The 12,765-nt window shown below is 36.8% G+C and overlaps 1 protein-coding gene across 5 annotated transcripts in view; it reads right to left on the bottom strand.

The window, feature by feature from the left end:
• SLC5A4 (solute carrier family 5 member 4) overlaps positions 1-12,765 on the bottom strand; it is a 58,082-nt gene that overhangs the window by 19,658 nt on the left and 25,659 nt on the right. For all 5 annotated transcript variants that reach the window (XM_042961977.1, XM_042961976.1, XM_042961978.1 and 2 more), the window contains 3 exons: positions 5,909-5,989; positions 3,381-3,601; positions 190-325 (listed from right to left, as the gene is read on the bottom strand). In XM_042961977.1, coding sequence (XP_042817911.1) covers positions 190-325; positions 3,381-3,601; positions 5,909-5,989 — 438 coding nt within the window. The remainder of the gene's footprint in view (positions 1-189; positions 326-3,380; positions 3,602-5,908; positions 5,990-12,765) is intronic.

Here is a 12,765-nt window from a genome sequence, read left to right as displayed (position 1 = left end):
ATATATGTGTCAAATATGCCAAATTTTCCTGCTTCTGACATTCTGCAAAATCTGTTCTCTTCACCTGGATTTGTGTTTTAACTTCCATACATAATGGGTTTTCTAGCTTATCAAGGTTTTAATACATATTAAAACCAGTATTTAGAATTCAAGCATACAAGAAAGAGGATTTATGAATCAATGGCTTGCCTGTGTATAGGATGCGGCTGATCATTCCTGGCATTACCATGAGGAACATGGGCAGCAGCTTCAGGTACCCACACATGATGCAGGCAGCTTTCACATGAGACATGTTCTTGCCTGATAGGCAGCGCTGCACAATAACCTGCCAGAAGAACACGACATAGTCATGAAGCAACTAGAGGATGATCCAAAGAAGGGGAGTGCCTCTTTTCAAGGATTAATGTTACAATAAGATATGGGATCATGAATAGTGGAAAATAATCAGCTTCAGAGTAAAATCAGAACTCTAATCCCTGCTCCTCTTACATGAGTATTTGACTTTGTGAGACTCAGCTTTCTCATCTTTAAGAGGGTTATCTCTGGTAGGATATTCTGAATATTTGGTATAATGTTTGTAAGACTCTTGGTACATAGAAGTCAATACCCATCACTACTATCAAAATGTTTGCAGCTCCTAGGCTGCATTGCAACAATGACCATGTACTTGTCCAGGCACAAAGCTGTCACTACTGATCTTTGCCACAAGTTGTGTGTTTAAGTTGTGCATTTAATGTTGTAGGCACCAAATAAGCCACATACTCATCAGTATCTCTCTACTGTTAGGGATCAACTGTCCATTTGGAAAATCAAGCCCATTCCCATAGAAACAACAGAGTCAGGCAGCCATCAGAAGAGAACCTTGAGACATTCATCTCTAGATATGAATCAGTTATGAATAAAATATTGTGGTCCTGGGAAATTCAATGCATATAATCTCATAATTTCCACTTAAGTTGTGTAATCTCTTGACTAAGAATTTTCTAGAAAAACAGGATTTATACCCATAATGCCATTGCTTCTTAACATTTTTCTTCTCAAGGAATGTCAGGAAATGGCGATGACTTTTTCTGCTTACTTTTCTTTGGAGAGACAAATCTATTAGGGATAGCAACAATGTCACTCAGTGCTGGGGGAGCAGGTGCTATCCTTAGACAGAAAGCTTGAAGCAGAAAGTTGGAGGGACAATACAAATTATATGTAAAACAGGGGATTCCTGTCAGAAAATAAGCAGGGTCCGGGTATCAGATCTAAGGGTTAATATGAGGCCACCTAAATATAGGAGATAAGTCATGTGGTCAGTGGCAAAATATAAACAATAAAGATTTTTGCACAAATCAGTGAAAGAGTACATTCTTTGGGAGACATGTTGATAAAATCAGTTTATTACATAGAGAAAAAGAAAAATTATCTCACACTGATACAAGTGACCATTGATCCAAGATAGTCCATTTTGGACCATTGATCCCAAAATGTGAAATTTTAAGTTTGACTTGACAGAGACTATTTGGGGTGAAGAAAACTTCAAAACAGAAAACAAAACAAACTTACATGCTATAAAAAGGAACATACAGAAAACCAAGAATAAGATCTTGGGGGTCATAAATACAAAGGCAGAAAAACTGAAGGATAATATTGAGGTAATCTCCTAGAAAATAGAGCAAAAAGACCAAGATATGGTAGATGTGGAGGAAAGATAAGAACACTAGAAAACCAGTTGAGGAAGACCAACACCCAAAGTGGAAGTTCTCCAAAGGAAAACAAAATGCAAGAAATCAAAGAATTCCGCCAATTCATTAAAGACATCCATTACTATATTAAACTTGTTCACAGTAGCCCATCGCAGTGAACAAAAAAAGACCTACACACAATAGCACATTGTATGAAATTTCAGAACACTGAGGACAAAGGCAAGATAAACTTCCAGAGAGAAAAGACACGTTACATCCAAAGGATCAAGAATAACTTCAGGCTTTTCAACAGCTATGGTGGAAGTCAAAAGATGGTAATTTATGGCTGGAAAATTATTTAAAGCCTAGAAATGTGTACATGGCCAGAGGATCAATTTGGGAAAAGTTGGAGTGAAGGCATCTTCAAACATGAAGACAAATTCACAATAGATGTATCTCCTGTGTTTCTCAGGAACTTACTGGAGAATTCAATTGCCCTGAAAGAAGTAAACCAAGAAAGAAGATGATGTGGGATACTTGAAATAAGATATATAATCCAAGGATGAACCAAAGAGAACCCCAAATATGGTAGTAAAGGGGGTCCTGGATTAGGATGGGCACTAGGCACAGAGAACAACCCAGCAGTTTGTGAGAGGCCAAAGGTTTTAAGAGAAAATGAGATAAAGAGTTGGTAGGATATTTGATGTGTTTGCAAGTACACATCAAGGAGATTTAGGAAATCTGCAGAGAGCCTGGTGTTTAATGAGTAATAATTACCAAGAAAATTTAAAACACAAAAAATAAGACTTATTTATTCTAGAGAAAAGAAAAAGCTAAAGAAAAATCAATCAGAGAATATCATGTGGCTTAGCTGTGGATTATATTTATGTAGTCACAAAAATGGTAGCACTGAATGCTGATCTCACCAAAATTGTGAATTAGTTTTACTGGAAGATGGAGGATTGAAGATAAAAAATTGAAAGAGCTAGGGGCGCCTGGGTGGCTCAGTTAAGCATCTGACTTCGGCTCAGATCATGACCTCACAGTTTGTGAATTTGAGCCCCGCGTTGGGCTCTGTGCTGACAGCTCATAGCCTGCAGCCTGCTTTGGATTTTGTGTCTCCCTCTCTCTCTGCCCTTTCCCTGCTCACACTCTGTCTGTGTCTCTCTCTCAAAAATAAATAATAAAAACATTAAAAAAAAAAGAAAAAAAAAAGAAAAGAAAGAGCTAAACCTTCATCTTTCATTATTGGAAGCCAGTGTAAAAATCCTAAAACTGGAAAACCAAAAGGGATCAATAGAAACATTTATTTAAATCACCTGGGGAACAAATTTACAAGCAAATTCTGATTCAGTGGGTCTGGGTAGCATCTGAGAACAGTTATTTCTAATGAGCTTCAAGGTGACATTCACTCCAATGGTACACAGGCCATGCATTGAGTACAAGGATTTAGAGAAGAAACATACATACCAAAATACCTAACTGAAGGAGTCAATAATGTTTGCTTTTGAGAGTCAAGAAATGAGTAGAGAGCAGGACACCAGACAACTATTTATCATAACAAGACTTGTAGAAGTGTTTGACTCTTTAAATGATGTGTGTTTGTGCATGTGTATGTGTATATATGTGTACAAAATAGAAACTAGATGCTTTTCTATGAGGAGAAAAAGAACAACATAAACATATTTGCACACCACACACATACTTCACCTGATCTGTGCACCAGTACCACACAGCAACAATGGTCATTCCAAATATCATTCCTGGCCATGGAATATCTCCAGTGACAGCATCTCGGAAGATGTGAAAGGAGTCAGCCTGAGGAGTGTAGCACTTGGGATTGATTGTCAGGTTGTCCCCCTCAACTATGGATGGGATGGCATTCATGTACTTCTCTGTAAAACTCTCATAGCCTCCCACTTTAGCAAATGCTGCAAAGGTATTGGATAAAATGAAATGTTATACACAAATCTAAGACATCTGTTGTTCATAATTATTCCTTTGTGGTGGAAGTGTCCAATCATCTCCAATCAGCCTGGTCAAATCCTTAGTGTTCTCAGAGGACTCATGTCTTTCTAATACCACTGGCATTGGTAATGCTATCATGCTTTCACAATGTACAGGAAGCAAATCACCCTTTAACTTTTCTTCTTATTGAAAATTTTCCTCTTCTCTTGAAAATTTTTAGTGTCTATACTTATGGTAAAAATAAAAATTGTTATCCAACAGACTGATATTGATATCTCACAACCATCTAGAAAAGAGATAAAACATGAAGATGAGGTAACAGAGTGAGCCTAACAATTAGCCATCAGAAAGCCCCTACTCCTCTGAATGGACCAGAAGTAATGGTCTCTGTTCCTGATACAAAGTCTGGCTGTTTTGACTTTATGCACAGTCTGTTTTTTGGTGCAATACTGACTGTATTCTTTCTATGTTACAACAAAAAATGGGAAGATAAGGAGCAGAAATTAGAGGCAGCAGTTTATGTATGGTGAGGTGAAATGGTGAGGCTCAGCCTCCGGGGGGTGGGGGGCGGGGCTGGAAAGGCAAGACAGGTGTAGAAAAGGACGATAATGAGAATGTATGGGTGGCTCAGTCAGTTAAGTGTCTGACTCTTGATTTCGGCTAAGGTCATGATCTCATGGTTTGTGGGATCGAGCTCCACATCAGGCTCTGCATTGGCAGTGTGGAGCCTGCTTGGGATTCTCTCTCTGCACTTTCTCTTTCAAAATAAATTAATTAATTAATTAACTAAAAAAAAGAACCATAATGGATGGAAACCTTAGAAAGAAGAAGGATGAGCCCAGGCTTCTCAGCCCACTTAGTATAGTTTCAAATAGTGCAAAATTCATCTGAGTATCATATATCTGTAGAGTTGAGGTTGACATTATTTTACTTTTTCATTACTTATTTCATTTAGCATCAAAAATGTTTGCATGTGCCAAACATTGTGATGGGATTATATGCAAAATGAATGTACAAGGCAGGATCTCAATACAAAGGAGGATACAGACAATACAAGGAAATTGTTCTGTTAAGGGGAATATTGTTTGTGACAACAATATAGAAGAATGCTAGAAGATGAGAGATTCCATCCTAAGGATGGGAGAAGGCTTAGAGAGGTTGATGCCAGAGGTCCATCACCAAAGCCAGACACCAAAGAACCATAAATAAGAATATCAAAGAAGTCCTGGTTAACTAAATAGAAAGTTTGTAAAGAATTGGTCCTAGCAATGGCCTCTGGAGCAGCACTTTCAGTAATGATAGAACTTTCGGTAATGATAGAATTCTATATATTCTATATCTGTGCTGTCAAATATGAAAATTACTAGCTATATATAGAGCACTTGAAATATGGCTAGGCAAATCAGAAACTGAATTTTACATTTTGATTAATTTATTTTTTATTGTTTTTGAATTTAAATAGTCATATGTGACCAATCGCATTCATTTTGTGTCAAAATCATCAACTCTTTTTGTGCATTTGTTGTCTTTGCAGTTCTGTCAGTTTTTGCTTCATATTATCTTCAAGCCCTGTGATTAGGGTTCATGAATATTCACAACTGTATTCAGTGCAGCTTGAGTGGATGGAATATGGTGGCTGCAGGACAGAGGAGAGATGAAAAGACACTTATTTTAATCTTATATCCTTTTTACTGTATGCATGGATTTCCTGTCCAAAGTTAAATAAGTAGCATAATAAAAGAAAACAAAAATAGGCAAGCTATAAGTTAAATTCATCAGTAGTGCTTGCTGCATGACTTAAGAGAAATATACAAACTGTGTTTGTATATTCTAACAATAGAGGGATAACATACTTTAATAATTTCCATCTGAAACAGTCACAGTGAAGTTAATAGTTGTCTTAAACTGTTCTTACTATTTAATACTTATTTTTATGAAGATTCTACATAATGGTTTATGTGCATTGAATCCAGTGCACCAATAGTTGTGTAAAATTATCAACCCAGTGACACTGATTTTGTCTATTTCAAACACAAACATATTAAGATTAAAACTGAGGAATAATTTTTTAAAGAAAGTAAAGTTCTTCCCCCCTCATTTTCTCATGCTGAGATAGTACAGCAAGAAGTTAGGCAGATGCTTCAATGATGTATTATATGTATGTTGAAAAGTGTGACCAGGGAACGGGAGGCAGTAGTAAAGAGCGACTGAACAGACACAAATCTCATGATTTCCAGCCCCAGGGAACTGCTCCCACTGTCATCACTTACCATACCCCATGAGAATAAAGGAACCGATCAGCATGATGATGGTCTGGAGGGTGTCTGTGTAAATAACTGAGGCCAAGCCCCCTGTGTAGAGAAAGAAAAGAATCAGGATATTTTTTCCCTGTACTCTCATCTCTTTGCCTTCACTTTTAGGTTTTCCTCAAACCAAACTCTAGAAACTCAGCAAAGAATATATGAAAAGTTCTTGACTGGGCCGCAAGCTCCTCTTGGCATCATTATCTCCTTAGTATTTATGTGTCACATTAACCCTCTTGTCTCCCTTATCTTGCCTTGACTCAAAGTTTCTATGAATTATACTGGAATTTCACTCTTATGTGAGTTTTTGAATACCAAATAGCAGAAAAGGCAAAACTTTTGGAACCAGAGTATATTATGCTAAGTGAAATAAGTTAGTAAAAAACAAATACCATATGATTTTGCTCATAATTAAAAAGCAAAACAGATGAACATAGTGGAGGGAAGGAAAAATGAAATAATATATAAACAGAGAGGGAGGCAAACCGTAAGAGACTCTTAAATATAGAGAACAAACTGAGGTTGCTGGAGGTGAGTTGAGTGGGGGGATGGGCTAAACTGGCGATTGGCATTAAGGAGGGCACTTGCTGGGATGAGCACTGGGTGTTATATGTTATAAGTGATGAATCACTAAATTCTATTCCTAAAACCATTATTACAATATATACTAACTAACTTGAATTGAAAAAAAAAAATTTAAAAGAAAGAAAAGGCAATACTTCATTATCATGAAAGTTTTCCCCTTAACTACCTCTCAATTCACTCCATTTAGCACAGTATACTAGTTCTCAAAAAATAGGGCAAAGCAATTTTTGCTCTAGTATTGGAACATATCATTGTTTCATAAGTTGAATGCCAGATATAGCTGTTGACTTGTGTTTTGCTCAAGTGTTATGCAAACAGCAACTTCTTTTTCAACTCTAGACTTGCTAGACTCTCAGCCAACAAGCTATTTCCTTCTAAGAGTATCATGGGAAAACAAGGCTGATCGTAGATAGAAGACTTATGTCTTCATCTTTCATTTATTTTGAAACATATGCTATATGTATGAAAATTGCTCTAGAACTATCTTGATTGTTCCAGCTGTTATTTTTCTTTATTTTGTCCAACTAAACTTGTATAGTTTCATTTTCATAAGTTAGTAAGTGTTGGATGCTAGGCCCATGAGAGCCTGCTTGGACCATTGCCACATACTTTATCCCAACAACCAACTCACTGCTCCAGTTCTTCTCTCCTGATTCTGCCTTTCAGAGCCCAGGCATCCTGTACTTATTTGGGCGCTGCCTTGGATTTGTCAATCCCATGTCTGAGCTGCTATTTCATTTTGACTTTCCATGTGTATGCTATGCTGGATTCCAAATGGCAATCTGGGCCCTAAACAAAAAGCTGAGACAAATCACCATTTCCCCACTGTACCTACCACATCATTACCTTCAGTCAAGGTGCTTACACCTAATAGTGAGGATTTTTTTTTTTGAAATGGAAATGTTCTGGATATGCAGAGTCAAATGCTTCCTTCTCAGTTTAGTAATTAACTTTTAAAAATTTTAATTCCAATATAGTTAACTTATGGTGTTATATTAGTTTCAGTTGTACAATATAGGATTCAATAATTCCATACATCACCCATTGCTCATCACAATGAGTGCACTCCTTAAGCCCCACCACCTATTTCACCCATTCCCAACACACCTCCCTTCTGATAACTATCACTTTGTTCTCTATAGTTAAGAGGCTATTTCTTAGTTTGTCTCTCTCTCTCTTTTCTTTTCCTTTGCTCATTTGTTTTGTTTCTTAAATTCCACATATGAGTGAAATAATATGGTATTTGTCTTTTCTGACTAATTTATTTCACTTAGCATTATACTCCTTAGCTCCATCCATGTTGCTGCAAATGGCAAGGTTTCATTCTTTTTTTATGGCTGAATAATATTCCATGGTGTGTGTGTGTGTGTGTGTGTGTGTGTGTGTGTATCAACATAATCTTTATCCATTTATCTATCAAAGGACACTTGGGCTGCTACCATAATTTGGCTATTGTAAATAACGCTGCTATAAACATATGGGTGCATGTATCCCTCCAAATTAGTTTTTGTTTTTTGTTTTTTGTCTTTTTTTGAGTAAATACCCAGTGTGATTACTGGATCATAGGGTAGTTCTATTTTTAATTTTTTGAGTAAACCCCATACTGCTTTCCAGTGGTTGCACCAGTTTGCATTACCACAAACAGTGCACAAGGGTTCCTTTTTCTTCACATCCTTGCCAAAACTTGCTTCTTGTGTTGTTGATTTTAGCCATTCTGACAGGTGTGAGGTGAATCTCATTGTAATTTTGATTTGAATTTTCCTGATAGTGAGTGATGGTGAACATCTTTTCATGTGTCTGTTGGCCATCTGTACGTCTTCTTTGGAGAAATGTCTGTTCATGTCTTCTGCCCATTTTTTAACTGGATTATTTTTTATTTTTTAATTTTTTTTGGTGTTGAATTGGATAAATTCTTTATATATGTTGGATACTAACCCTTTATAGAATATATCATTTACAGATATTTTTTTCCCAGTTGGTAGGTTCCCTTTTAGTTTTATTGGTTGTCTCCTTTGCTGTGCAGAAGGTTTTTATTTTGATGAAGTCCCAATAGTTTATTTTTGTTTTTATTTCCACTGCCTCAGGAGACATCTAGAAAGCAGTTGCTATGGCCAATGTCAGAGAAATTACTGCCCGTGCTCTCTTTAAGTATTTTTATTGTTTCCAGTCTCACATTTAAGTCTTTCATCCATTTTGATTTGTGTGTGTGTGTGTGTGTGTGTGTGTGTGTGGTGTAAGTAAGTGGTCCAGTTTCATTCTTCTGTATGTTCACCATCCAGTTTTCCCAACACCATTGGCTGAAGAGACTGTCTTTTTCTCATTGGATCTTCTTTCCTGCTTTGTGAAAGATTAAATGATCATATAATTGTGGGTTTATTTCTGGGTTTTCTATTCTGTTCTATTGATCTATGTATTATTGGTGTGCCAGTACCATACTGTCTTGATGACTACAGCCTTGTGATGTAACTTGAAATCCAGAATTGTGATTTTTCCAGCTTTGATTTTTCTTTTTCAAAATTCTTTTGGCTATTTGAGGTCTTTTCAGGTTCCATACAAATTTTAGGATTGTTTGTTCCTGCTCTGTGAAAAATGCTTTTAGTATTTTGATAGAGATTATATTAAATATGTAGATTGCTTTGGATAGTATAGACATTTTAACAATATTCATCCTTCTGATCCATGAATATGGAATGTCTTTCCATTTCTTTGTGTTGTCTTTCTTTCCTTTCATCAGTGTTTTATAGTTTGCAGAATACAGGTCTTTCACCTCTTTGGCTAGGCTTATTCCTACATATCATATTATTTTTGGTGCAATTGTAAATGGGATTCATTTCTTTTTTCTTTTTTAATTTTTAACATTTACTTAATTTTGAGAGACAGAACATGAATGGGAGAGGGGCAGAGAGAGAGAGACACACACACAGAATCCAAAGCAGGCTCCAGGCTTTGAGCTGTCAGCACAGAGACCGACGGTGGGCTCGTACCCAAGAATCGCAAGATCATGACCTGAGCCATAGTCGGATGCTTAACAGATTGAGCCACCCAGTGCCCGTGGGACTCATTTCTTAATTTCTCTTTCTACTGCTTCATTTTTGGTGTATAGAAATACAGATTTTCATACATTTATTTTGTATCCTGTGATTTTACTGAATTCATTTATAAGTTCTAGAAGATTTTTGGTGGAGTCTTTAGGGTTTTTTATGTGCAGTATCATGTCATTCTGTAAATAGTAAAAGTTTTACTTCTTCTTTATTGATTTGGATGCCTTTTATATCTTTTCAACGTCTGAAGGCTGTGGTTAGGACTTCCAGTACTATGTTGAATAAAAGTGGTGAGAGTGGACATCCTTGTCTTGTTCCTGACCTTGGGGGGAAAGCTCTCAGTTTTTCCCCATTGAGTGTGATGTTCGCTGTGGGTTTTTCACATATGGCATTTATTATGTTATAATATGTTCCCTCTAAACCTATTTTGTTGACGGTTTTTCACCAAGAATGGATGTCGTACTTTGTAAAATGCTTTTTCTGCATCCATCTACTAAAATGATCACATGGTTTTTATCCTTTCTTTTATTGATGTGATGTTGATTGATTTGCGAATATTGAACCATATTTGCAACCCAGGAATAAATCCCACTTAATCATTGTGAATGATTTTTAAAATATATTTTGTTGGATTCAGTTTACTTGTATTTTGTTGAGGATTTTTGCATTTATGGTTGTTAGAGATATTGGCCTAAAGTTCTGTTTATTTATTATTTATTTATTTATTATTTTTTTTTTGGTAATGTCTTTATCTGGTTTTGATGTCAGGATGATACTGGTCTGATAGGATAAACTTGGAAATTTTTCTTCTTCTTTTATTTTTTTGAAATAGTTTGGGAAGAGAATATCCAATGGAAAAAAGACAGTCTCTTTAACAAATGGTGCTGGGAGAACTGGACAGCAACATGCAGAAGATTGAAACTAGACCACTTTCTCACACCATTCACAAAAATAAACTCAAAATGGATAAAGGACCTGAATGTGAGACAGGAAACCATCAAAACCCTAGAGGAGAAAGCAGGAAAAGACCTCTCTGACCTCAGCCATAGCAATTTCTTACTTGACACATCCCCAAAGGCAAGGGAATTAAAAGCAAAAATGAACGACTGGGACCTTATGAAGATAAAAAGCTTCTGCACAGCAAAGGAAACAACCAACAAAACTAAAAGGCAACCAACGGAATGGGAAAAGATATTTGCAAATGACATATCGGACAAAGGGCTAGTATCCAAAATCTATAAAGAGCTCACCAAACTCCACACCCGAAAAACAAATAACCCAGTGAAGAAATGGGCAGAAAACATGAATAGACACTTCTCTAAAGAAGACATCCAGATGGCCAACAGGCACATGAAAAGATGCTCAACGTCGCTCCTCATCAGGGAAATACAAATCAAAACCACATTCAGATATCACCTCATGCCAGTCAGAGTGGCCAAATGAACAAATTAGGAGACTATAGATGCTGGAGAGGATGTGGAGAAATGGGAACCCTCTTGCACTGTTGGTGGGAATGCAAATTGGTGCAGCCTCTCTGGAAAACGGTGTGGAGGTTCCTCAGAAAAGTAAAAATAGACCTACCCTATGACCCAGCAATAGCACTGCTAGGAATTTATCCAAGGGATAGAGGAATACTGATGTATAGGGGCACTTGTACCCCAATGTTTATAGCAGCACTCTCAACAATAGCCAAATTATGGAAAGAGCCTAAATGTCCATCAACTGATGAATGGATAAAGAAATTGTGGTTTATATACACAATGGAGTACTACGTGGCAATGAGAAAGAATGAAATATGGCCCTTTGTAGCAACATGGATGGAACTGGAGAGTGTGATGCTAAGTGAAATAAGCCATACAGAGAAAGACAGATACCATATGGTTTCACTCTTATGTGGATCCTGAGAAACTCAACAGAAACCCATGGGGGAGGGGAAGAAAAAAAAAAAAGAGGTTAGAGTGGGAGAGAGCCAAAGCATAAGAGACTGTTAAAAACTGAGAACAAACTGAGGGTTGATGGGGGGTGGGAGGGAGGGGAGGGTGGGTGATGGGTATTGAGGAGGGCACCTTTTGGGGTGAGCACTGGGTGTTGTATGGAAACCAATTTGACAATAAACTTCATATATTGAAAAAAAAAGAAATAGTTTGGGAAGAATAGTTATTAACTGTTTTTTAAGTGTTTGGTAGATTTTGCCTGTGAAGCCATCTGGTCCTGGACTTTTGTTTGTTGGGAGTTTTTTGATTACTGATTCAATTTTATAACTGGTAATTGGTCTGGTCACATTTTCTATTTCTTTCAGCTTCAGTTTTTGTTGTTTATATGTTTCTAGGAATTTATCCATTTCTTCTAAGTTGTCTAATAAGTAGGCATACAGTTTTTCATAATGTCCTCTTACAATTGTTTGTATTTCTGTGTTGTTGGTTGTTATTTTTCCTCTTTTGTTTTGTTTTTGTTTATTTGAATTCTCTCTCTCTCTCTCTGATGAGTCTGGCTAGAGGTTGATCTATTTTGTTAATCTTTTCAGAGAACCAGATCCTCGTTTCTTTGAGGTGTTCTATTTTTTTAAATCATTTATTTCTCCTGTAATCTTTATTATCTCCTTCCTTCTGCTGGTTTTGGGTTTTGTTTGTTGTTCTTTTTCTAGGTCATTTAAGTGTAAGGTTAGGTTGTTTGAGATTTTTCTTGCTTTGACGTACGCTTATATTTCTATTTACTTCCTTCTTGGGGCTGCTTTTCCTGCATCCCAAAGGTTTTGGACTGTCATTAATTTCCACTTGTTTACATGTATTTTTTTTAAAAAAATTAATGCTTTATTTATATTTGAGAGACAGAGAGACAGAAAGCAAGTGGGGAAGGGGCAGAGAGAGAGGGAGACACAGAATCTGAAGCAGGCTCCAGGCTCTGAGCTGTCAACGCAGAGCCCAACCAGTGGCTTGAACCCACGAATTGTGAGATCATAACCTGAGCTGAAGTTGGATGCTTAACTGACTGAGCCACCCAGCCCCTCCTGTATCTTTTTTCTTTCTTTCTTTCTTTCTTTCTTTCTTTCTTTCTTTCTTTCTTTCTTTCTTTCTTTCCTCTTCTTGATTTCCTAGTTGACCCATTCATTGTTTAGTAGGATGTTGTTTAACCCCCATGTATTTGTGGTCTTTCCAAATATTTTTCTTGTGGTTGACTTCTGGTTTCATAGTGTTGTGG

Source organism: Panthera tigris, chromosome D3 (genome assembly GCF_018350195.1).
Source record: "Panthera tigris isolate Pti1 chromosome D3, P.tigris_Pti1_mat1.1, whole genome shotgun sequence".
Taxonomy (NCBI): Eukaryota; Metazoa; Chordata; class Mammalia; order Carnivora; family Felidae; genus Panthera; species Panthera tigris.
The sequence above is the reverse complement of the archived record's forward strand: the minus strand, read 5'-3'. Positions and strand labels throughout refer to the sequence as shown.